Source organism: Varanus komodoensis, unplaced genomic scaffold, assembly GCF_004798865.1.
Source record: "Varanus komodoensis strain SLA01 unplaced genomic scaffold, ASM479886v1 scaffold17, whole genome shotgun sequence".
In the NCBI taxonomy this organism is placed as follows: Eukaryota; Metazoa; Chordata; class Lepidosauria; order Squamata; family Varanidae; genus Varanus; species Varanus komodoensis.
The window spans coordinates 8,006,276-8,033,236 of NW_025335505.1; the positions used below are offsets into that span (position 1 = coordinate 8,006,276).

A 26,961-nucleotide genomic window follows, 5' to 3' on the forward strand; every position below is an offset into this window, starting at 1 on the left:
TGGTTTTTTAGGGGGGGGAAGTCTTCCCGAACCCATTGTGACTATTGCAACTTGTGGTTCCGTAAACCATTGGATGAGGCCTCGAGTGATTTTGCTCTTAATATTTTTCAATTATTTCCCACCACAAAGGTGTTTAGCAGACTTGTAACAAATTGAATCATTCTCCTTGCCTTTTGTAAAAGATAATTGATACTGTATTTTGCTTGTCTGTGTTCTGTTGCTTTCCAAATTATCAATGCCTACTCAGAACTAATTAGCCACCATGCAGTGCATTAATTTGCTAATTCCCTTTAATATTCTAGGATGCATTATCATCTCTAGCAGCTGTGCTGTTGTGGATTTTCAGATGCTCCAAGCTGCTTACCTTGGCCTGCTCTTTTGCAAGGGCTGCATTATAACTATCTCATTTTGTGGCAATCGGACTATATTTTTCTCCAGCAGTCAGTGTGAATTTATCTATTTATTTTTTCTATGTTGGGAATCACCCCAAAAATGTTTATATTTCATTAGATCCAGCCATTTAGATCATATTGTAATGAATGGAACAAGTTAGTCATGACTTAATTTCAGTAGGAACTATGTGTAACCAGTCTGTATCCAAACTGTTATGTGTATTTTTACCTGTATGAAAGGAGGCCTTTTCCACAGTGTCTCTTCACCTCTGGGATACATTGCTATCAAAGATCTGGCAGACTGCATCACTGCATGCTTTTCAGATGGCCCTGAAAACATGCAACCACCCCTGATTATGTTTCTGGGAACTGAGCTGTAGCTGCTGTTGCTTGCTGTATTTTATTTTATTTTGTTGCGTGTTTGTTCATTTTTAAAATTTCTGCTGCTGTTCTTGTTTTTTACTGTAGTTTTACTGTTTTTATGACGGCATCAATTCCTTGTTGCATGCCACCTTGGAAGGGTTTCCTCCCTGAAAGAGGGCCAAGAAATGTGTTAAATGAAGAAAACCAATATTGAAGGAATATAAATTAATAAAATTCAGTAAGTGAGCAAATAACTATTCCCCAGGCTGAACAGTCTTTGGGTCCTAGATGGAAAAAAGGAATACTTCTTTTCAATTCCAGTCGAAGTTGCATTACCTCTTTTCCTCTCTTCCAACTTGTTGTGGACGGGGCAAAGTCAGAGAACTGCTACCCATCTCTCACAGCCTTAGAGCTGCCTTTAGGACGAGGAGGAGTTGGTGGTGGTGGTGGTAGGTAGATCACCCAGAACAGTGAGCACATTTTGTCTCCACCACAATATTGGTTTTAAGGGCCATGTTTCACTTCCCTCCATAGAAAAAAATGACAGACAGCCATTCTTTAACCCTATTTGCTCTTCTTCATGAGCCCAGTAAGAAGCAGTGTTTTTGCCAGCTGTGTTCCAGATTGCTGCCAATTTACTTTATCCCATAACACTGAGCCATCCCATATCTGTACCCTGTCCCTTTGTTTCTTGGTTATATTGCGGCATGACAGAATGTTGGTGGAATGGGATGTCGTGGGAGGAGGGAGCTACTGTAGCTTTCACTGACACAGACAGACTCTGCTTCACCAATGACCGTGTTGCTACAGCATCAAAAACTAGGAAAAGACAGCTCCCTGCTCCAAGGAGCTTACAAAGTAGACTCAGTGAGGTCTGTGTAATCTGAGCAATAGGGATGGGAAGGGTAAAAAGCTGTCCTATAAACGCAAACAAAAGCAACTGGATGTGTTTCAACTTCGTTTTGCTTGGTGATGGGCTGTCAGGTAATAAGTATTTATTTTATTCCCTAACTGATTCATGAGTATAAGGAACAGCTGCTAAATCCTGGGCATTTCAATTTTTTAATTTCTGCATATTATTTGTGCATTGTCATTCAGTTCAGCATTAGGAGAACCTTATGTAAAATTACCCTTCCACTAATTCAGTTTTCTGTATACAAAGATCCTAGAACAATCACAAAAGTGGGTCTTTGAATCTTGCCGTGAATGTTTCCGCTTCCCCCCACCCTGCCATAGCCCAGAACTGAAAAACAAAATGGCACTTTTGCATACACGGACACTGGAGCGCAAATGCTGCTAACAGGTTGCCTCAATTTCCTATTTCTAAAATGGGAACATTCAATACTTATCTCAGTTAAAGTTATACGAGTTATTAATTATGAGCACAGTATAGATTAGAAAGCAGCTTGTCAACTAAAATAAGCCCCTTGGGTACCTAACCAGACCCCAAGGTCATCTTCAGGGTGCCTTCTTCAAGAGACCCCTCCAAAGGAAGTAAGGAGGGTGACTTCCAGGAGAAGGGCCTTCTTGGGCCTTGGCTATGGAATGAGCTCCCCAAAGAGGTCCACCAGGCACCTACTGTCCATTCGTCTTGGCACCAGGTGAAAACCTTTATATTTCCCCAGTATTTCAACAGTTGACTTTTTAAGTTTAGGGGTTTTTTTTAATACTGCATTTTATCCAGTACTACTGCTATTCTTCTATGCTGGTTTTATTGCCTTATGTCTCTCCTGCTTATGCTGTTTTTAACTTTTGTTAACCACCCAGAGCACTTTGGCTCTTGGGCAGTATAAAAATGAAATAAATAAGGCGAGTATCATAGCAATGACAGAGGTGGTGGTGGTGATAGTGTTAAGAAACTCTATTGTTACTGGGATGTCTCTACCATAAGATCACAAATGTCCTGAAGCAAATTCTTTATCTGCTCTTCAACATAATGTGTGCTAAAGCTCCAAATGCACCTGGTTACTTTCTGCAGCTCCACTCTGATATGGACAGAGGTGATGGATCCATCAAATATATTCTATCAGGAGAAGGAGCAGGTGTTGTATTTACCATCGATGATACTACTGGAGATATCCATGCCATCCAGCGGCTAGACCGAGAAGAGAGATCCCAGTATACCCTAAGGGCTCAAGCTTTGGATAGACGGACAGGCAGACCAATGGAACCAGAATCTGAATTTATCATCAAAATCCAAGATATCAACGACAATGAACCCAGATTCCTGGATGGACCATATGTTGCCTCAGTACCAGAAATGTCACCAGTGGGTAAGGACTTTGACACTCACTTTTAATACATAATAAACTGATCAATAAATATACTAGATTAATCCTTGGTCATTCTTCAAACTCCTTAACAAAATGATGCAAAAGGAAGGATGGACATCACGTGTACAATTTAGGCTTTAATTTCAGCCAGTCAGAGCACAACCTTCCCCTGGTATGACATATAGCCTCTTACACATCCAGTCAAAACATAATCCCTCTAGTGTGCTATTTCCAAACATCTTGAGAACTTGGACATAGTCTTCATCTTCTTTGAACATCAGTTCTCTTTTTTTGATTCATTGTCATTCTTGCTTCATCTTCTGTGCTTACCTCCCTTACCTTTATTGTTTGGCATGGCAAGGCAAAAGGAAAGTGTTCCTGGCTGGGGTACCTTGTCAGAGCACAAGGAAGGATGTAGGAGAAGATTCTTGATGTTGTTTGGGTTTGCCCTACTCCATACTCTGTTTTTCCTAGCATTGTACAAGAGAAGAGCAAGGACCAGGATATGCATGCATGTAAAACTTTTATACATTGTTTAATTAGCAACAGCTCTCAAAACAGTGAACAATTTAAAACCATCTAAAAATGTAATATACATAGAATATATCAGAAGGCAGATACCTTCATTGGATCACAATATCAACCAACAGTAACAATAAATAGTGATAATAGCATGTTATACAAGAATTAAGCCAAATCACACAGTGCCAGTGACATATAGATAAAACTAGTATAAAATCCAGTAACATCATCATTAACATTATAAAATTATTCAACAGCTAAAGTGCCAGGAAAATAAAATATATAAATGGTCAGCACCAGGTACACCTCCCTGAGGAGGTGGTTCCATGATCAGGGTGCCACAGCTAAAAAGGCCCTTCCTACCTTCTTTTAGAGGTAGCTCTCAGAGAAAGACCTCCTTAGATGACCATAGGGTCCAGGTATGTGTATATGGGAAGAGGTGTATGACCTAAAACATCTTAAGAAGACTTTTCCATCAGCACAATTGGGCATATAGTTTGCAGAAAGAGGTTACTATTGTCCACTGCCACTTCATGGGGTGTTTATTTGTTGATGTGCAAATCCTCTCCCAAAGTATGTGCTCTGCACTTTCTCCCTTGCCAGAACATTGTATAAATTGGATTGTGTGGCTGATCCTGCCAAACTTAACATAGCTAAACAGGTGTCTACTGGTGACCTGGGAAAGAGGCCGCTTTGAGAAGCCAGAGGTCTGGGTGTTCATTTGAGCTTCTTCCCACTTCTTCTGACTTCATTGCACCATCCTAATAAGGGGTCTTCTGCCAGTTGTTTCAGCTCCCACCCACATCCTGAAGTTCCAAGCTGATGGCAAATGCATAGGAAGTTCAGCAAACCATCACGCATGAGGCTAGTCAATAGTGTTCTGTTTCTTGCGTTGGTCTGCTGTGGCGGTAAAAGGAGTGTGGGGCACAGTCTGTTACTCAAGCAGGAGATGCTGCCACCTGCCATCCATATGCCCAAAACAGAGTGCAAAGAGCCATACAGATGAGATGAGACCCCAGAGACCTGTAGCAACAAGCCTTGCGCTTCATTGATTTTCAAGCTGTTTAGCTATCCCCAGGGGCCCATCACCATCCTGTGTAAATTAGATCAGTCATGAGCCTTGGCCAGTTTTACACCAAGAGCTAAAAGAGACTTTGACTGCCTATAGATCAGGGACCAGCAGAGGTAGTTTTAAAGCCTCTTAAACTTGAAAAAGTATATGGGATAAGAAATCTATTGGTCTTCTTGTAATATCATGTGTCGAATAAAGGGTAGCCTCCAGACCTTTGCACTTTCTAAGACAATATTGAAATCTTGCCCACCTGCTGTTCGCATGTATCATATTTTATTGTACAGAAAGACAAGCTGATGTGCAGTTATAGATTTTCAGAATGATTCTTATTCCTCATTCCCCATAAGTTCCTGTTTATTATAGCCTTGCACAACTATACGTACACGTAGTTTTGCCTCTTTTTATTATAGTGTGAGACCATTCTCGTTTCTTTGTGCAACACATCCCTAAAAGGTCCTTTGAATGATCTCAGTGCGGTCGCCCAGTTAACCACCAGGCATGTTTATAGTTCTGTGTATGCTCTTGGGGGGCTGTATATATACTGTGTTTCCCCGAAAATAAGACCTGTCCCAAAAATAAGACCTAGTACTATTTTTGGTACTTGCTAAAATATAAGGCCTACCATGAGAATAAGACCCAGCTGTGTTTATTCTCAGGGCCAGCGGGGAACAAAAAGAGCCTTTTAACACTTTATTTCTTAACTTTAACTTAATGCACTGTGTGGAGGAAACTTGCTTATGCAGCTCTGCTCCCTCCACTTCCTGCGGAGGGAGCAGAGCCGCATAAGCCTCTGCTTCCTCTATAGCGCCGGCTCCCGTCCCAGGCAGAGTGATACCAAATGTACCAAATGTGCATGTGTTCATGCTGTTATACATGAATAAGTGTGAATTGTTGTACACGTTAAAAAAAATAAAATAAAAAAATAAGACCTACCCCGAAAATAAGACGTAGTGTGTTTTTGTAAGCCAAATATATATATATATATATGTAAGACAGTGTCTTATTTTTGGGGAAACACGGTATAAACACGGTCCAGCTCAGTATAATTCACAAGTGCCAGTTTTGCATTCTAGTGCCTAAAATTGCAAAGATAAATTTGGAAAAAGGAATGCTAAGAAATATACCATTGGTACACTGTGCTATGCAATACAGCCTATGGAAAGTTCTTTTGATATGAGTGGGAGAAAATGAACGTATTCTGAACTCTGTTATTAACCAATATTGTCTAGTTTGTGTCCCACAAAATGTCTAACATTGCAGATATGATACTAGTATTTATGCATAAAAATACATTTTGATAGGGCTGTCAGAGTCCAGAACAAATAAATAGCCTCCCACCCCCATCACCATAATAGGATTTTCAGGTCTTCCAATTCTGTACTTCAAAGATCTTCTGAGTAGATATGCATAGAATCACACTGTAAGTTATGTATTTGTTCACATTTTGTGGATGACAAAATGCATAGCTATAGTTTGAAATAAGTGCAGTTTATCCACCAGCTGTAATTTCAAACCTACAATATTCATACTTTTGTGTTGATATTTCTGAATGGATGCCTCACTGATATTTAATGGGGGGAGTTAGGATTTTTTTCACATACCTTTTTCTTCTGTTCAGCTTCTTAGGTAATGTATAATTTTCAGTGGACTATCTCAGCAATTTCTTCTTTTTCCATTAGCAAAATACTGAGTCTGTTTTTTATAAAGTATTTTAGTGCTTCAGAATATACAATGCAGAAAGAAGGTGGGAAACGGAGACCATATGACTCTTAAAAGAATGCCATACAGTGTTGTTTCTCTGCTGATTATTTGCTGGCCCACTGATTCCTAATGGATTTGTGCCTGTCAATCCCATTAGTGGTAATGAGTTGTATGTGTCAATCCTTCAAACATCAAACAGAGAATAGGCTCCTAAGCAAAGATTCGGTGTAGCAGAACATTTATAATTCACTGAACCTCGTTAGATCCATGTCCTCTCTCCACAGCTACAAATCTAACAAGGTACTGCACTGTTTTTGTCAGGCACTTCCGTTATCCAGGTGACAGCAACAGATGCCGATGACCCTACCTATGGGAACAGTGCCAGAGTAGTCTACAGTATTCTTCAAGGACAGCCATATTTCTCTGTGGACTCCAGAACAGGTAAATTTATTGAAGAGAAAAATCAGCCAAGAAGGTGACATTTTCCATTTGCTTGCATAGACTTCATCTCCAGAAATCTAAGTCATCTTTGACTATGCATCTTAACATTTTTTGAATAAAAAAACCATTAAAAACAGGAGTGAGAAATGGTGTTCCTACTCCAGCAACTGTTATAGGAAAGAAACCAGCTATGAACTTCAGCAGACATTGCACCTAAATCTAAGTAAAGCAGAGTAAAATGGGGGTTAAAGTAAATATACCAAATAAATGTTGGAAGGCACAGCAAAGACATAACCAAAAACAGCTTTGTATGAAGTGTAAAGTGACAGAACATTCTGACTAACAACAATGCTCCTAATGGCCCTCATGGTCAAAATGGTATCAAATTGCACCTTAACAGAGTCAACAGGGTACTTCTGGCCCTATCAATGTCTAGACAGAAGTCCTCAGCCAATCCTGTGTATGCAGGCACAGCCTCAGTGCTGCACAGTAAGTTCAACCCAGATGTCCAGACCTCAAAAAAAAAAAAAAATCAAGCTTGTCTGCATGCGCATGAAGCAACTTAGCAACCATCCCTCATAGGAAGTGTTGTCCTTGTTTTTCAGCTGTTAATGATAGCCCAAACAGGTATCCAAGCAATTCTTATTGCCAATCAGTGACAGCAGATGTAAATTCTATTTAAAAGCAAACAGTGAAATAATTGGTGTCATTTAGTGTACAGAATTCACAAAGGGAAAATGTAGATCCCTGTTCTGCACAGACATAAGGTCTCCAAAATAGCCCATCATTCCTCACTATAAGCTCAGCTGCCTGTATGGTTGGTGTGAGATTAAAGCTTCTTGATGGATCACATACAGTATCACCATCATCAAACACCAATCCATGGACATTTGCTTAAACTCCATGGAAGCTGGAAGCCTGCCACAGGTTACCTGAAGCCTAGAAAGACTAGAACAACTACAAAGATGATAAGCAGGAAGGTTGCTGTAATATTAGGTGAATTGCTTTGGGCTTCTTTCTGTTTGTTTGTTTACTATTTATATGCAGTGATGGTGGCGCATATGCTGACACTCAGCAGCTGTTTCACCACATCCACAGATTTTGTGCAAATATCCAAGCACCCTGCCTTATGCTTGGTGTCCTTTGTTTTGTAGTTTTTTTGGACATAGTGGAATAAAAACCCAGAGAGGGAGAGGGAAAGAAAGAGAGAGAAGGTGATTGGAAGCCAAACTGAGAATAAAAGTAAACAGATCGTCTGCTCAGCCAGAGTCCTTGAAGCAGCAGGCAGAAAGTGAGCTAATAAAGTATTACCTGAAAGTCCAGACAGGTTTAGACCTAGAAGTCTAAGTTGTTCAACAGTGTGCAATAGCATTCAGCAGAAGTCGTAACGGTACGTGCAAACTGTCAACAGGCTTTCTTAGAAAAACCATGCTGCCACCTCATGTTCTGTTTCAACAGAACAGAGCACTCAGAAAGGAGAACTTATTTTGGTGGCCCTGGGTGTGGGAACCCTGCCTCTTTTTCACTGACTATCCCCAGCCTCACTTAGCCGCAAGAGCAGCTATGCAGTTTTTTTTTAATGCGGATCCCATCACTGTTGTACATGGAATGTCACAAGGGATATTTTGACCTCCAGTATTTAAGGCAACATTCCTCTGTTTATCAGTCGCACCATCGCTACTGCGGAACAAAACGCAGGACTAAATAGGCCAGTGGGGCCTTTTTATGCTCCTATGTCTGTTGCTGCTTGCATTGGGTATAATGGCACACCGTGATCCGCACTGAAGCAGCACAGGCAGCTCTTGAAGCAGGACAATGAAAATCTGAATCTTTGCTTTGCTTTCTATGCACTATGGTTTAAATGCATAGCAGCATTTGCATCTATACATTTGCACTTTTTCATGGATTAGAAATAATGTTCTGTAGCATGCTTGCAACAACAACAAAAAAGATACGCTTTTTTCATCAAGAGCACAATATTCACCTAATGTTAACAGAATTACAGAAAGGTAATTAGTGGGACTGCTCAGTGCCCACCTATTAAATGAGTCTTACTGATTAAAGAAATGCCTTTTAGCCAATTAATTGATTAATTCATAGTTATTTTTAAATACATTTGGATAGTATCACAATCTCCAAGCCTTTCTTTAGATATTATAGTGCAGGATAACTTAAAATATCAGAAATAGTAGCTTCTGCCAAATGTTTTCTTTTGCATTCCCTATTAGAAATCTGAAACAGCTTCCAGAACCAAGCACTTCTTGCTCAACCTAAAATTGCCCCCCAGCTAATTCAAATTACCCAGGTTTACTATACAAATATATGAGAAAAGAATGAACTCGGTAAAAAGCAAGAGAAAGTACTGAGGCCAGGTTCTTATATCACTAACTCGTGAGTGTATCATTCACAGCAATTTCTTCTATGAATCAAGAATGACGTCAATGGAGGTCAGCTCTGGCATCTAAGCCATGACGATCTGAGAGCACAGCCTGTCTTTATTCTGTAAAGGGGCAGACCTTTCCTGGAGGTTGCCAAGAAATCTTGTTTTTCATTTTGAAAAGGAAGCATTTTCGAAACAAATGTTAGTACATTTATTACCTAGTGGCGCATTATTGCACTAATAATTTTTATTATTCAGTGATCTCTTTTTGCTTCCCCCCATGCTTTCATAGGCTTAATTAGGACAGCGCTCATGAACATGGATAGAGAAGCAAAAGAATATTATGAAGTGATTATCCAGGCCAAAGATATGGGTGGACAGCTGGGAGGATTAGCCGGAACTACTACCGTCAATATCACGCTCTCAGATGTCAATGACAATCCACCCAGGTTCCCACAGAGTAAGTATCAGCTGTGCCCAGCTCCTCAGCTGATTGCAAGGCAGGGCTCACCCGGGCCCCTTATTCCCCTACTCACCTTTCCTCACAGACGGTATTGGCCTTAATGTGCAGTTTCCTTAGATACTACTCAAGTGAAGAAGTGACAAATCTGTGTATAAAAAACCTTTCTCTATATTAAATTATAAATAATGCACATATATTGTTCAGAGCCTGTGCGGTATAGTGATTGGAGTGGTGTACTGGGACTTAGGGGATCCCGCTTGCCACAGAGCTCACTGGGCAACTTTGAGCCAGGTTTGGACTCTCAGTCTAACCAGCCTCACAGGGCTTTTGTGAGGTGGAAATGGAGAAAGGGAAGAAGAACATATAAGCCTTCTTCGGTTTCTTGCAAGAGAAAAAGAGGTGGGATAGAACTATAATGTAAGTACTAATGCAAGAAATAATAAATATGGTGGTTTTACAATCTGTCTATATAACAACAGAAATTCTAGCCCAAGCACCAGATAGAGCCAGAGTGGCACAGTGGTTAAGAGTGCAAGACTGGGACTCAGAAGATCTGGCGTTTAGTTCTCCCTTAGCCATGGAGCTAATCAGGTAACTCTTGGCCAGACTCTCAGCACAACCTGCCTCACAGTCTTGGTTTATTTATTTATTTTGCATTTCTAAGCCACCAATAGTCCAAAAAGACTCTCTGGGCAGCATACAACAAGCAGAAAATTAGAAATGCACAACAAAACATTAAAAACCATCATTAATATATAAATGACAAATCTATAATAGTGATTTAACAAGCATAAGATTGAGAGGATTGTTGTTGTGAGGATAAGACTGGGAGGAGGGGGAGGAGGAGACTTATATAAGCTGCCTTGAGTGCCTTGAAAAGAAAAAAAGGGTAGAATACAAATTTAATAAATAATTGAATAAAATACAGCTGGAAAAACAGCTGTATTTATAAATTTAATAAATAATTGAATAAAAATACAGCTGGAAAAACAGCTCTCATCCCTGTGATCATGCAGTGGTGAAAAGCTTAATCAGTGACCTGCCGGTAGCAGGGGAATAAAATATGGCATTTTAAGGGATTTAGGGGGAGTAGCAAGTGAGACTGTGAATTCACTGCAGCCAAAGCAGTACACTCCCACATTGGACCCCAAATTTTGCCAGCTCAGAAGATGATGTAGTTAATGCAGTTGATGTTTGCTGATTGGAGGAAACAGAACAGGGAAAAAATTAAAATCCACAGCTCATTTATTGTCCTGAATTAAGCAAGCCAGGAGGGCTTTGGATGTAACCCTTGTTCCACCACAGAATCATGCCGCAGCCACCTGTGGCATCAGCTTCTGAGAGTTGAACTCGCTTTATCAGGCTTGATAAGGAAATGTTATGAACTATTTGACTTGTTTCAGTGATGTACCAGAGCTTATGGTTAGAGGACTAATACCTGCATGGTTCTTAGAGGATTAATGCTTAGGTGGTTCTCCTGGGAAGCTTTATGATTTCCAGTGGACATCAGCTCCAAGCCTAAATTTCCTACATTTTAAAATAAAATACTGCTCATCTATTCCAACTTATGATTTTTTTTCCAGTGTAATAATTATACATGGGCATTTTCCTGTGTTCTTTTCTAGTCCAAGATCCTGTGGTAATAAATCATATCATTCTCAAAGTCCAAAGACAATAAATAGTGAAGCTCTTAAGTTAAAAAAAAATCATATAGCAAAATGCATTAGTAAAAGGAATCCGTTCAAACAACAGTGTATTCATAAGGGCTGAGGGGGACTTTTAACACCGTAGATTTGTCTTTCCCCAGGCCTGCCATTAGAACAAATCAGTTATGCATAAGTTTTGCTCTCAGTTCAAGTTGCCACAGGAGGCATAGATGCTTTGATGAGAACCATTTAAATAAGCTCCTGATATGCTGGAAAGCTTCTTGAATCATAGCAAGGGAGATTTAAATTTGTTTGGGCTTTCTCCACTGGAATTGACTGTATGTTTTCTCAGTCCAGCAGAAGGAACTTTCAGATCGAATTCTCTATAGGCTTCTTGACAGTAGCCAGTGCATTTCACTTCTGTAAGTCTTTCCCCTTCTGTTTATCTATTTAAGTCACCATCTGACTAAATGTAAGCACTGTTGATTTACCTGCTCATTAAAATCAATGAGAAACTTGAAATTAGTTAAACTTTGCTGGATTGTGCCTTTGTTATTTGTTGCTACACTCATTTTTTTCTCTTTCATAATTAATGTCTTTTCCCCAGAACATTATCAGATGACCGTATTAGAGTCTGCTCCCATCAGCTCGACTGTGGGCCGTGTTTTTGCTAAAGACTTGGATGAAGGCATTAACGCTGAAATGAAATATAGTTTTGTGGATGGAGATGGATTGGATGTATTTGATATTACCACTGATCCTAATTACCAAGTTGGCATCATCACAGTGAGAAAGGTAATAAGTTTATAACCCTCAGCAAAGTATCATTTATACTGTTCATAGCAATTGCTGGATAGAGCATTCTGTAGGGGTGAAAAAATTCACAAATATATTTTTCTTCCTCCAGAAGGTTGTAGTTTGTCTATAGCCCAGGGAGGGAAAATCCACACTCTCTCAGGATCCACAGGATTGGGCTGTAAAAGCACTGCCCAGAAGAGAAATTTTTCCCTTTCCCTTGAACACCAAACAGCTTTCAGAATCTGTGGACCTTGCTAGGGAGGCTATTGCACTGCAGATGTTATGGCTGAGACCACTGTCAGTTGGTTTTTGGAACCTGTAACTCAACCTTATTGACAAAATGAAAGTCAACAAGTCACCCAGTCAAGGTAGCATCCATCCTAGAGTCCTCAAAGTACTCAAGCATGAAATCACTGACCTTCTTGCCAAAATATTTAACATGTTCCTAAAATTAGCCCTTGCACAGAGGACTGGAGAATGGCCAATGTAACGCCAATTTTTAAAAATGCATCCAGGGGTAACCTGGAAATTACAGGCCAATCAGCTTAACATCTGGGAGTTTTGCTTGAAAGCACTATTAAAGATAGAATCAGTAGCATAAGGAGGGACAAGCTGTGCTGGAAAAAAATCAACATGGCTTCCACAAGAGGAAATCTTACCTCGCTAACCTATTGAAGTTCTTTGAGAGTGTCCATAAGCACATAGACCAGGGCAATCCAGTAGACATTGTTTTCTTGGACTTCCAAACAGCTTTTGCCAAAGTCCCTCACCAAAGGCTCCTGAGCAAATTAAGTAGTCAAGGAATAACACTGGGGGAGGTCCCTTTATGGATCACTAACTGGTTAAAGAACAGAAGGCAGAGGGTGGGAATAATGGTAGGACCTCCAAAAGTATTTATCCAGGTTGGATAATGGCCATCAGCTTGGCAAATGCAGTTCAGTATAACAAGTGAAGAGCAGTGCATGTTTGGGCAAAAAATCCCAACTTCAGCTATACACTGATAGGATCTGAACTACCAGCAAGAAAGGGATCTTGGGGTGGTGGTGGACAGCTCAATGAAAATGTCAGCCTAGTGCCCAACTTCTGTGAAGAAGGCAAACTCCGTGCTAGGCTTAATTAGGAACATAATAGAAAACAGAACTGCCAAAATCTTACTTCTCTCATACAGATCTTTTGTGTGGCCATATTTGGAATATTGTGTTCAGTTCTGGTCACCTTACCAGAAAAAGGACACTATTGAGTTGCAAAAAGTTCAGAGAAGGGCAACAAAAATGATCAGGGGCCTGAAGCAGCTCCTATATGAGGTGCAGCTATGATAACTGGGACTGCTTGGCTTAGAAAAAAAGGCGATTAAGCAGAGACTTAATAGAGGTGCTTAAAATATTGCATGGTGTGTTGAAAGTAGAGGAGACATTTTCCTCCCTCTCCCATAACACTTGAACCCAGGGCCATCCCACAAAGCTGATTGGTGGGAAGTTTAGAACAGGTTAAAAGAAATGATTCATCACACAGTGTATAGTTAAACCATGGAATTTGCTGCCACGGGAGGTAGTGATGGACACTAACCTGGGTGACTTTAAAAAGGGATTGGAGAGATTCATGAGAGAGGAGACTCTCAGTGGCTGCTAGCCTTGCTGGCTATGTGCTTTGCTAACTTCTTGATAGGAGGTGGCCTGCCTGAATACACCAGCTGCTGAGGGGCTTGGACAGGCAAAGGCCTTGCACCCATCCTGCTTGATCAGGATGCCTGTGGGCATGTGAATGGAGTGCTGGATTAGATGGACCTTTTATCAGATCCAGCATCGGTTTTCTTATTTTCTTATGTTCCTTTGTTCTTATAACCCTCTTCAGTGTTATGGGTCGCTGTTATGTGTTGGGTCGTCATTTTTTATTGCCTTTTGTCAGCTTCCAAGACTTCCCTTGCTTATTTCAGCAGAATTTTAATTTATCAGGCTGAATTGTTCTCAAGGGAAGGTTGTGTGTAGCTGCTGTTCCTGTCCTCTTTAATGCCAATATTGTTGTTATACTTCAAATTTATACTTGTTACATTGTAATTTTATTCTTTTGATACTCTTATATTTTTATATTGCAATTTGAATTGGTACAAGCCATTTTGCATAACACATGTGCATTAGAAAGGATCATTGAATCATACAGTTGGAAGGAGCCTAACAGACTATCAGGTCCAAGCCCCTGCTCGATGCAGGTCTCAAGTCACCTATCCAGATTTCAACCCGGCCAACCCTGCTTAGCTTCCAAGATTAGGCACTTCAGGATTTAACTCTGTGTGTGTGTGTGTGTGTGTGCACGTGCGCGCGCGCATGAAACTACCCTCAAAGGGAATTGTATCATTAACCCCTCCTCAAAGTTATCAGACTAACTTTTGCAGGTGACTGGTTTGTTGAGTGTCTGCCTATCGACTGTATCCACATTTTTATTCAAGTAGCCAAGAAACAATCATAAATGAACCATGCAGTTAACAGTAAACCTGCAAAAAGTTGTAAAATCCAACAGTTGCGACCTGAAGATCCTCAAGTGCTGATAAAGCCAAGAGATGGTTGTTTTCTTTAAGCTGAGAACTGTTCCTACCCTGTGCTGCTTACACAAATAGCATTTCTTAAGTTTGTTAGTCCTTTCTTACACATCTTCAAAGCTGTTTAATGGGTTGACATTTTGGTTTACTTCCTTGCTATGAACTAGTTAACATATGCAGCTCATGTGTGCACGCAGTCAGTCTCTCTCTCTCTCTCTCTCTCTCTCTCTCATATGAAATTGAACACCTGGTAAAATACCTTTCAGCAACATGGTGCTTTGTTGGCTTGTTTGTTTTAATCCACGACAAGGCTCAGCCTGGGGAACAAACTTAGGATGCTAAACTAGGTTAGAAACTAAAATGAACAACCCAAAGTTAAGGATTTTTAAGTCTCTGCTGTGACAGCCAGTAGGATGGCATGGAGGAACACAACAGAGGAGTGTCATGACCTTCTACCCCGGGCAGCAGGTGGTCTTGGATACAGGTGAAGTTCTTTGTGACTAATAGCACAGTCCTTCTCAATAATAAGCCCCTTTCAGTTTAATGAGGTTTACTCACAGAACAATGAGTATAGGACAGCCCAAGTTGCATGAAAACAAAATGTCTTCCATGAGCTTCAGCTTTTTCGTCCCAACTAACTACGTAAATCAGAGCCACTGCATTTTCAGTCGGGATGTAAGATACGTATAAAGCATACCTGATACAAATGTACACTTGCAAACATGTGTATCAGAAGTATATGTCAAGGAAAAATGACTGGATGATCCCTAGTGGAGGTGGCTAGCAAATCCTGAACACACAGCAGCTGCAAGAGGCAACCCTGATTGTGGAAACAGGCTGACCCGCTGCTCTGTGCAGCATTGGCCTTACTCAAGAAAGTGTATGATAAACATGAAAGTGAATATAAACCATAAACTTGTGTTAGAAAATCCAGTTCAGAAAATGAAAGTGAGCCACATCCAACACATTTGCCTCTCAAACTGCTTAAAGAAGCTCACATTTTTCTCTGATCAAGGTCTGTGCCCATTACAAAGATTGCATTTTGCTAATATTCAGCACTAAACTACCCATTATGTAAAAGTAAAAAGCATATAACCGTTGCATTCTTGGAAATTAAATGATCAGCAGGAGGCCTCATAATGTTCTATAAGACTCTTGCAACCATTTCCATATCTACTTTTATGAAGTTTCTTTGGTCATTCCTAGACCTCGCTTTGCTGTTGTCACTAACTTTCTTTTCAATTATCATTTTATTGTTACACATAAAAGACACACATTAAGCATCGCTGCAGTACAATTATGTGCACTGACTTCCATTCTGTGTAAAACGTAACCAGAAAAAGGGCATGAAAACTCAGCATGGAACAGAATTTCTTCTGCAAAAGGGAGCATGGTACTTTTAAGGCTCAGATTTGCTGTGTGATAAAAGCCCCCTCTAAAGTTTATAAAGTGCTTATAAAACAGCCAAAGCAGAGCATATTTGAGTCTCACTGATTTCAGCATAATACTTAACCATGTGTTTAACTATCTCACACTGAAATCAACAGGATTAACAGTGTTTAACCATGGCTGGATTATAGCTATTACAATATAATGTCATCTATTTATCATTTTTGCTATATGCTTAAAGTGCTTCACATACTACTGCTAATACTCACTCCTACTAATGCTGAGCCCATATTCCCCCCAGGGCCAGCCCTTGTCTAGCCAAATGAGCATCATCTGCATACAAAAGGGAAGTATCAGCTGGCTTGAGGGAACCCGAAAATTTTCAAAAGAATATAAAAAGTCCTGAGGAGTGGGTGGAGTTAATAGTCCAAAAGAACCCCAATGATGGATGAGCTGCTTCAGTGTCACAGAAGAACATTACATCCATTGGAAAAGAAAACCAGAAGAGCGGAAAAATGGACATAGCTGGTGGAAAGGATGCTGTGTCCACAACAGTAGATAGGAAAGGAGGCAAGAAGCAGAGATCGATAAGGAGGATAAAGTGGAAGTTACACCTCTCCATTATCCTCTTTATCATTTTTCTTCTCTCTCCTCCTTCTCCAGAAGAAATGAGCAAAAGAGAATGAAGAAAGAGACATGGCAATACTGAAAGAAATAGGCAGAACCATCTCATTGTCATGCTAGGTAATCTGCTAATCCACACAAAAATTGTCCTAGATATCTCCAAGGATGAACATGAGAGATGCTTATAGAAATGCTCAGGGAGCCAAGGTTCCATTTGAATGCCAGGAAGCACTTCCTGACAGTTAGGACCCCGAGGGTGTGGAATGGGCTTCCACAAGAGGTCATTGAGGCCCCATCGGTGCGGGTGTTCAAAGGTAGGCTGGACGTCCACATGGTGGGCATGTCGTGAGTGGAGCCAGCTGGTGCCGGAGTTCAGACTAGATGGCCCGGGAGGCCCCTTCTGACTTGCTCTGTTTCTATGTTTCTAAATCATAAAAGAAATCCACAACTTTATTATGGCTGGGACTGGGCATCTTCCCCCAAGCCACCACCCACCCAAGAAAGCAACAGAAAAATCCCTTTCTTTCTAACTCAGTTCTTGTGGAATATATAAAAATAATCCCGCAAATGCAATGCATTGTTCCCATACTATAGTTGAAAGAGGCTACAGCTGGGCAAGAGGGATTATCACAGCCCAGCAGTTCAATTCCCACTGAATACAGGCTCTGACTGGTAAGTTTACAATAACCCTCTAGTGTTGTCCAGAGCTTTTGGTCCCCCTGTTGCAGTCTGGGCTGCTGAGAGAGTTGCTACCAACATTTCTGTGGCACTATCAGTTGAAGAAGGGGAGAATAACCAGCACATCATTCACTACTGCATAGCCTCTTGCAGTTCAGAGGGCTGTGCTGAGGCTGACTGGATTCCTCTCATACTTCTCACATCACAGCAGAGTCAATCTCCCAAAATTACAGCCTCAGACTTCCTCCAAGGACCAGTCGAGCACTAAGTTGCCTTCAGAGGCTCCATGTCCCAGTGATCTGCAGGTAGGAAAGTTGCACTTTAAATGGTCAAACAACCCAAAAGAATTCACCAAGTTAGAGCAGAAGGTCCTATCTTTGGATTGGTGGTCAGCCCCCAGAAGCACAGGCTTAGATGAATGTATACCTACACGTGATCTGTGAATGGTAATCACTCGTTGTGGTGGCCTGCTTGTAAAATGTCTACTTCATTATTGCTGCATTATGGGCAGAAGATGAAGATAAGATATGGCAACTTACCTGGGCCACCGAGAGAGGTCATGGCTACAGCGAGATTGGAACTTCCCACTCATGCTACTACTCACTACCGTATTTCACCAAGATTCGTATTTTTCATGAGAGGTGTTGAGGTGTTCTTGTAGCTGGTAGAGTGACCATGAGTCCTACATTTCAGAGGACTTTATCTGAAGTTGTTTTCCATTTGAAGAGCTATTCTTTTCTTGTTGTTGTTCTTGTTTAGTGATGCATTTTCTCCTCCTTTTTGGCAATAATAAAGTGGCCACCAAAGCAACTGGTTATTTTTTGCCTGTCCATAAATTCCTGAACAGAAATGCAAAGTATACATGGTGTTTATGTACAGGCAAATCCAGCTAAGGAGATCCATTCATGTGTGCAGACATCTACATGCATAAAACTTGCTCAATCAGAAATTGAACACCTATCCAAATACGCATCATAAAGATAATGTTTATACATACTACACTCCATCACATACAGATATTGGGTGTGAACTGCACACCCAAGTATCCATTCCTGTCTATGTTCTAGAATAACTGTGTGCAAATATTTCCATATGTATGGATTGGAATGATATAGCCTGTGAATTTTCACACAACCATTTCCCACTGCCTACCACCACCAAATTATAGATGGTTGGTAGTTGCAGGACTTTCAGTGCTGCCAATCAGCTAGAAGTACTAAAATTGCAGAGATGCTCTATTTATCCTGCTATTTATACAATGCAGATGTACAGAAGGACATGGGGAAATGCTTTGTTTTAACTGAATTGGATAATATGACTCAAAATGTTCCTTCCAGCTTGAAAAATGGTTTGTTTCTTCTCCTCTTCCTCCTCCTCCAGCCATTGAGCTTTGAAAGTAAGAAAAGCTACACTTTAAAAGTAGAAGGTGCCAATCCACACTTGGAGATGCGCTTCCTGAACCTAGGCCCGTTCCGCGACACTACGACCGTGCATATCAGTGTGGAAGATGTGGATGAGCCGCCCCTGTTTGAGCCTAGCTTTTATTTTGTGGAGGTACCTGAAGATGTGGACATTGGGACCACCATACAAATGATTTATGCCAAGGACCCTGATGTGACCAACAACTCAATCAGGTTTTCTTCACCATTCTCATATTTGCTATGTTACCTGCCAGGATCGTTTTCTTTGGACTAGTAGTAAAGTTTCAGAATGTCAAATCCAAATAATCCTCAAATGATAGTGAATTGTAGAGTCTTTGGGCATGTTTGTTGTAATTAAAGTATTTGTCCACCTGTCCTTAGTGAACACCTGGACCTCTAATGCATCCAGATATTATCTTCCACCCACTTAGCACTGGTGTCACAGTTTTTGTCAGTGGGGTGGTTGCAAATCAGTTCCAGTGATGAGGGAAAATTATTCTCGCTCAACCTGGCACCCTCCAGGTATTTGGAGGCACAGATCTCATCATCCTGAAGTATGAACCATGCTGACTAGGGCTGATGTCAAAAACACTGAAAGGGCGCCATGTTGGAGGAAGGGTGATTTAGGATGCTTCTTTCAGAGTGAAAAGCCCTACATTTCCATGGCTGGCTGGGTATGCTGGGAGATATATGGCTTTTCCAGTTTAAACATCTTTCTGTCTAAACATGTACTGGCTTGCACTCTCATGTAATCAAAATTTCCTTCATATAATATCTCCCTGGTGTGTGTTTAAACAGCCAACATAAAAGCCCAATTATCTATATACATATGGGTACCAACAACCTCCTTCAGGCTCTTAACTTCTTTCTCACTCGTCACATAAATAAGCTAAACTTTTCTTAAAGTTTAAGAAACTTAAGCTAACCATACAAGTACAACCATATTTGTATGGTTAGAAATGTGTTAGCATTAGTATCTTCTGAGGTAATGACTATATTATTATTAGAGGAGAAAAGCCTTTATTAAGACCAACCAAATTGTCACAAAGTCATGCGCAAGTTCTCCAGAACTCCTTTTCAAGCTGAATGTTGAAATGTGTGGAGTTGCATTGCCTTGTACCGTGTGAGACCATTGGTTAATCCTGTGCAGTATCATCTACAGTTAACTGGTAGCTGATCTCCAGAGTTTTAGACCATGGTCTTTTCCAAGCCAACTTGAAGATGTCAGGGGGTGAAGCTCAGTGCTTCTGCATATGTGCTGAGATGAAGCTAGCATGGCATAATGTTAAAGCCCCTAAGAATAAGAAGCTTATTAACATAGCTCTGAAGCACTCAAATGCTTGCTTACAACTTGGTTGCATTGCGGTTGCTCCTAATACTGCTAACATAGGTGATTTGTAGACCTATGACTGCAGGGACAGTCCTCAGTCTAATTTCAAAAAGTCCTCTGCAAGCAAGAAGTTCACCAGCCTCCTGGGACAAACAGGAAGAAGAGAGAAGGGTTGAATGTGGATTGTCACTGAACTATGGGGTGTTTATGGTTATGGTGAGCCTCCCCGAGGCTTTGTTGTGATGGGGGCGGCATAAAAAATGTTTTAAATAAATAAATAAACAAATGGTTTGTCTGTACTCACCTCTGTTAACAAGCCATGGCTTTTAACCATGAGCAACCCATCAGAAGAATCCATAGTTTATGAATCAGTTGTGATAATGTGAGTTTGTACCATGATTTGTTATCTTGGCTGAGTTCAAACAACACATTAGCCCTTGTTTAGTTAACAACCCATGCTCAGCCCCTGAGTGTGAATTATTATGGTTTATGAAGTCAGTCTGAGAGATAGAATGGTGGTGGCAGAAAGACACAGTAAGTAAAGTGGTTTCAGAAAGAAAAAGAAGAGCTTAGCAGTAATAGTAAAAATATATTGCTGTAACCACACCTTGTAACATATTTATTTAAAACTTTTCTGGACCGTTTCTTACCATGGTCTTGGGACGGTTTAACAATAAGACAATATAACATAAAATAAATCACAGGGTAAAATACACCATATATACATATTTGCATTAAAAAGAATGAATAAGTACTAAGATATGAATAACATGATAAAATCTTAAGAATCCTATCTGGCAATAAAGGGAGAAAATGAATGGCCCCACCCATTGCCATCATATAGACCCTGATAGAGTATCAGGTGGAATCTGGACATTTAATAGCAATTTTTAAAAACATATTCCACACACCTGTAATAAAAGCATTGCCCTAGAGCGGCTTAAAAAGTATAAATGGGCCACCTTGGCTACTTAAGACTGTATTGTTACCAATGGTCTCATTAACTTACTTAGCCTTAACAGATCTTTGCAAGATTAGTGTGTTTGCACAGCTGTATAACCTTGGTGGAGCTTAATTTATAACTGATGCTATTTGGCTGTGTACATCGGGCCTTATAATAACAATCAAAATTCCACTATGAGATGCTTTTTGATTCTACTGATCGGTTTTGATCTGAAGTGGCAGTCAGATGTTTGTCAATGAAATTTTAGAAAGCCAAATGTGTTTCCAAAGTGCCCACTGAAAGTTCAAATCCTCTTATTTCTAGCTTTTTTGACATCTGGATTTGCCCACGTTGGGAGATGCTGATTGCTGAATGCAAGCTTGATTAATTTAGAATGACTAAGGGAGATTATGTAAACAGTTCAATGAACTCAATTCCTGTTGAGAATCAGTTATTAACAATAGAGAAACATGTACAGAGGATGCAATACAAGCCTCCACCTGGATGACATGACACCAGTGATTAATGCTGCACCACTAATCACAAGGCCATATTCAGTTTCAGATACAAGTTAGCCTTAAACTGTCAGGGGAGACTTAAAAAAAATAGGCCCTTGCAAAAAAAGATCATTATTTCACAATCTTGCAAAGCTGCTGTGTGGATTTCCTTAATAAATTTAGCACCCCAGGAAACATCTTTGTTTTAAAAGGGAGACAGAAGACAATGATAATGGGTTCTCCTTATTTCTTATGCAAAATACAGCTACCTTTTCCTGCAAACTGTTTTACAATGCTGTGTACCTTGAGTTTTCCTTGCCATGTGATTCTCCTGAGTAATTGTTTATGTAACACTTATTCAACCTTCTCACAGGTTTTCCCAATAAATTTGATATCAGCTTCACAACATGAGCCAGCGTTATGGTTCCCATATTACTGCTTGGATCTCCTTCCCCTCTTGACCAGAGACTTTCATAGTCCTCAGAACTCAGACATTATTGACAAGAAAGCCCATGAAGCTGGGTTAACTCTTTAGTGCTTTTCCCTAATCAAGAAGGATTGTGTTAAATTGCAAGGTTAATTATACCAACTTCATTTATGACTGTGTGTTCAGAGAATTCCTGTAAGTTATTTAATTAAAAATGATACATAGATATATTCATTCTTATGAGGAACCCCATGATTTTTACTGGTTTTACTCCATTCCTTCTAAGTCCCAACATAACAGCTGGATACAGATATGGTAATATTTAGAGAAGACTATTTGAAATCAGTGGGGCTTTGGGTAATTATGTTACAGAGCAGACATCTTCTAGTATTCCCTAGCTGGTTTGTGCCTTAACATGACTAACTTAAGCACCATTGATTTCAAACAGTTTTTTCGAGGTATGAGCCTCAGTATTAAAAGCAAAGCATTAAAAGGACAGTGAATGTTTTTGCTCAAATTAAGGAGGCTTAAACCAGGATGCAAAAGCAATTTGCTTCTCTCCCTAACCTGAAAGCCCATCAGTTCTCACTGCACTATCATCCTAACAGGTTTCCAACTTATTCTTACAATCATCTCCTTGCCCTTTTCATGACATCCTTACAATCATGTGTAATTCCTAAGTAGTTCTTACCAATTTTTCATAACAGTTCAATATCGAATCTCTCTGAGATTATAAATCAGTCTATATAAGTATTATTATTATATTACACTGCATTGCATTTATTTCCTGGCCTTTTTCCTCTTGTGAAGGACCCAAGGTGGCTTACCTAGCTCCATTTTATCCTCACAACAGCAATTCAGTGAGGCAAGTTGGGCTGAGAATCTTTGATTGGCCCAAAGTCACCCAGTGCACTTCATGGTCAACCAGGGACTAGAAGCCCCTGTAACACACTGCACCCGCATTGTAACCACCATACTACATTGACTGTCAGTGAAATTTACATGTAAATATAAATAACTAAATAAATATCTATTTCTATCACTAGTTAGTCTTTGGTTCATAGTGGAAATCTCAGCCTTCTGTCCCTGTATATGGTTTGTGTACTTCACAAACTTCGGAGTAGTCACTGGGCCCAGGGTTAAATATGTTAAACTAACTTTAAATTAAAGAAGGCTCATTGGACATTCTGGAATACTGGGCCAAAATCAGACCAACTTTGTCCTTCATATTTCTATTAAAATCTGGGACAGGTGTCAGTCTTATAAATAAACAGCAACACTAACAGTAGCCAGCAAATAACCCAGAGGAAGGCAACCTGGTACTATCCTTATACTTCCCATACTTCTTGGCCATTGGCCACACTGGCTGTCTTAACCAACTAGAGGCAAATTTGGTAGTATCCTTTAAGCTACCTACTGAGTTCATAATAGAGCTTAGATGGAAACAAGAGGTTCTCAGCTCATATGTTTAGCACTTTGTATAGTGCATTTTCAGATACCTAGAAAACTTTTCATATGTGTTCATACTAATCCTCAAATGGTAGAACTCCTTTAACTGCATTTTAACAGCCTTGAGTGTGGGTTATCATGTTGTCTGAAACCAGCTGATATGTGAACAGCAGAGCCCGAGAAGTTGCAAATGCGCGTACTCCCTAGGGAATTGTCCTTTCATGATAGGGGCATGATCTAACATGGCCTGGTCCCAAAATGTGTTAGACCTGTGCATAAATCATATTGTAATTCTGATGCTACAAGAACATCATAGGTCAGGAGACACATTGGACCAAACCAAAGGCCTCTGGATATAATAAACAGTACAAATTTAGTTGCACTTTAATGCAGATCCTTGCTAAACTGAGCTTTCGAGATTTAAGCTATTTTAATGCCGCTATGAGTTCTTGGGCAGAATGCTGGGCCAATCAATTTGTCTTCACTCTTGTAGCCCTATGTTATACAACATCTTTGCCAAAGTCGGCAACATTTGATGGATTTAAAGCTTTGCCCTGGGATTACTGTAAATATTGGTATTGGACATAATATCATTTGGCTCAAATAAACAGTTGTCTACTTTCATAAATAAGGACATGTGTCATGGTACTAGTCACTCCCTGACCCCAAGACATTAAGATCATTGGGAGTTTTCCAGCTACGTCAGTGGGGTCATTTTGAAGGCTTGATGGGGGCATGTTAATTCCTAATTGCATGCTGCCACAAAGACCTTCTGAAAAGATGCAGCCCTTGGATCTTGTATGCTCCAGCCTATTAACAATATGAACCTATTTTAACTACCGATAGTTAAAGCTATCCAGCCCTGGATGAATTGAACTAAATAGCATCAGGCCTAGAGGGGATACAATTATCTTTTATATGACAGCTTCCGATGTACAGAGTAAATGAGGTACTTTGCTGGCAGCAATGTTTCTCTTGCTTGGAATGCTCCTGCAAAAAGATGCCATGTAATTAAGGAGTCAGACTGAGCCAGAATCCAAGTTTCAAAACTCATTCATTCAGGGAACTTGTTTTTCAGTGATCTGGAATTGAAGCCAAATCTAAAATATTTCAGTTGCAATCAAATGGAACTGAAGCTAAATTTTTAATGCTAAACGCATGCACACACCTTGTCTTGTTCAAAATAAGTGGCTTTTGAGACATGAGAAAGGACCCTTCTCTCCTCCTGTCCTAGACAGACAGACCAACAAAAGAATATATTTTGAAAGAAACTTCTAGAGAAGGCATGAAAAGACTGAAGAGGTGGCTTCTAGGACTGAATTTCTTCTGACTTGGCATCAACCACTTTTTAAATATGAAAACAAAGTAGGCCAGCTAATTAAGCTATGGATTTCAAAAGAATTTCAGGAGATTTTGGACGCAGTTCAGCTAATGCAGTTTTTATGCAGTTTTCTGTCCCACTCAGATCCAATGGGAGAAAGTATATGCATGCCTTTACAAATGAATAAAATCTGAAAATTACTAACTTATCTGATTGTGCCCTTGCATTACAAATGGTAAATGGAATAAGGTTGATTTTCCAACCAGAAAGTTCTGGCTAGATCATATTGTGACCTTGAGCTACACTGCAGTATGTAAGAACTCCAAAAAGCAATAGGTTTGCAAGTATTCACAAACATATTGTCCTTGCCTAGAGTCTTTTTTCATCTCAATGAAATTGAAAACCAGAAAACAGTAGTCTTCCATAATTCCAAGGACTATCAAGTCCAACAGTTAGTTTCCAGTATGATCAAAGTAGCAGAAGCCCAGAACACAAGGGTGGAATTCCACCTTCCAAATCTGGTGCCTTCCAGATGTTTGGAACTTCACTTCCCATCAGGACCAGCCAGTATGGCTGATAGTTAGGAATGTCAAAAACATCTGGAGAGCACCAGTTTGTTTTGTTTCATAGAATCATAGAATATTGGAGTAGTCAGTACTATACACAAAATTCCAAGAATAAGTGCAACACAGCATTATGCTTTTGCCAGGAGGGACAAAAGAATAACACTTGAAATTAATTCAAATTGTCTTCTTTTATTCTTGTTACACTAGTCAATGTTAAAAGACTTTTTCAGGATTAAAGTGGCTGAACTGCTTATCAAACCACATTTTCAACCACCTTAGTATCTAAGGTGGAACAAAACCAGATAATTAAGACGATGATGATGATGATCTGAATTCAAATGTTTTACAGCTTGACACTATGTGCTAATGCCTTCCAAATTTGTATTTTTACAGATATTCCATTGACCGAAGCAGTGATCCTGGGCGCTTCTTTTATGTTGACATTACTACTGGTGCTCTAATGACTGCAAGACCTCTGGATCGGGAAGACATTTCATGGCACAATATCACCATCCTGGCCATAGAGCTGAGTAAGGCAGACAAAAAATATGGATAAAATCGAAAAGGATAGTGTGGTCACTGCTGGTGGATTTGTTCAGCTGCATAGGCCTGTGGAGTTTTAATGCTGCCTATTCCCACATCCTCTTTTTAATTACATTTTACTGATTTTTAACATAGAAATTGAAGGGATTTTTCATCACCATGCAGGCATATTCCTGATTGATCTGTCAATTTTTCTGAACTTCAGTTCCCTTCAAACTTCATACTCAATTTTGGGTGAAAAAATAGGTTTCTGGGGAAATTCATAGGCATTTTTGTCCTTGTATGCATTTTGTATGTGGGTTTACCTAATCCACACATGTTTTGTAAGCAATTATCTAGCAATGCATTTCTGATTATTTTCCACAGCATCCAGATTTTTGTGCATATTAAGTTTAATTGGAGGATTCCATTACAAAATTTGGAGAAATATAAATTTCAAAGAACAACTAAGTTTTTGTTCACATAATGTTTCGAAAGTGCAAATTTAGGTCAGTTTGTATTAAAATAAGAATTGAAGAATTCTCTTTCCATTCCCTATACCCAACCTCAATTATATTACAATATATTCTAAACACCCCTACCTGTTATATATTTACTATAATATGCTAAATATATTCCTTATTCCTATATTACAAATTATACAGGTAATAGATTCTTAAAATTTCAGAGGTATAACAAATATTTCCACCTATATAGATAATACAAAATGAAGAAAAGTTTGATCAGAATTTATTTATTCTGTATCTCTTCCCTTGATTATTTATAATGGGTTAAGAGTAGTTAACCCATTATAAGAGTTAAGTTAAGAGCAGGTGTGGCTATAGATTTTGGGTACCATCTCCCTGCCCTTTTCCTTTCAGGAAAATTCAGCCCTCCTGTCTAAACCACAGTTATGGGATACACTAGAGAAGAAACCTAGAGCTGATATTTAATCATGATGAAATGTCTGTATCCTACAAGCCACTCTCAAATCATTTATTAACTGGAATTAAGTAGGAGCTAGGGCAAAGTCTGTTTCTGCCATATGATATGCATATTGCTATGCATTGCAGTGGAAACCAGAAACCACATTTTGTGTCTGATTGAGGGAATGAAACTAGCATTTAATTTTTCTACTCCTGGGGGAGGTTCTTCAAATGAATTGTGACATTCTGTTTACTCACATTATTAGCATTCAAGAGAATTACTG

The 26,961-nt window shown here is 39.7% G+C and overlaps 1 protein-coding gene across 2 annotated transcripts in view; it reads left to right on the top strand.

Annotated features, from left to right (window-relative positions):
• Window positions 1-26,961, top strand: part of CDH20 (cadherin 20) — a 61,885-nt gene that overhangs the window by 18,480 nt on the left and 16,444 nt on the right. Inside the window, exons 2-7 of one of the 2 annotated variants that reach the window (XM_044426412.1) lie at window positions 2,734-3,028; window positions 6,645-6,764; window positions 9,437-9,604; window positions 11,861-12,048; window positions 18,656-18,909; window positions 25,623-25,759. In XM_044426412.1, the coding sequence (XP_044282347.1) occupies window positions 2,734-3,028; window positions 6,645-6,764; window positions 9,437-9,604; window positions 11,861-12,048; window positions 18,656-18,909; window positions 25,623-25,759 (1,162 nt within the window). The remainder of the gene's footprint in view (window positions 1-2,733; window positions 3,029-6,644; window positions 6,765-9,436; window positions 9,605-11,860; window positions 12,049-18,655; window positions 18,910-25,622; window positions 25,760-26,961) is intronic. The other variant, XM_044426413.1, reaches the window with a different exon arrangement.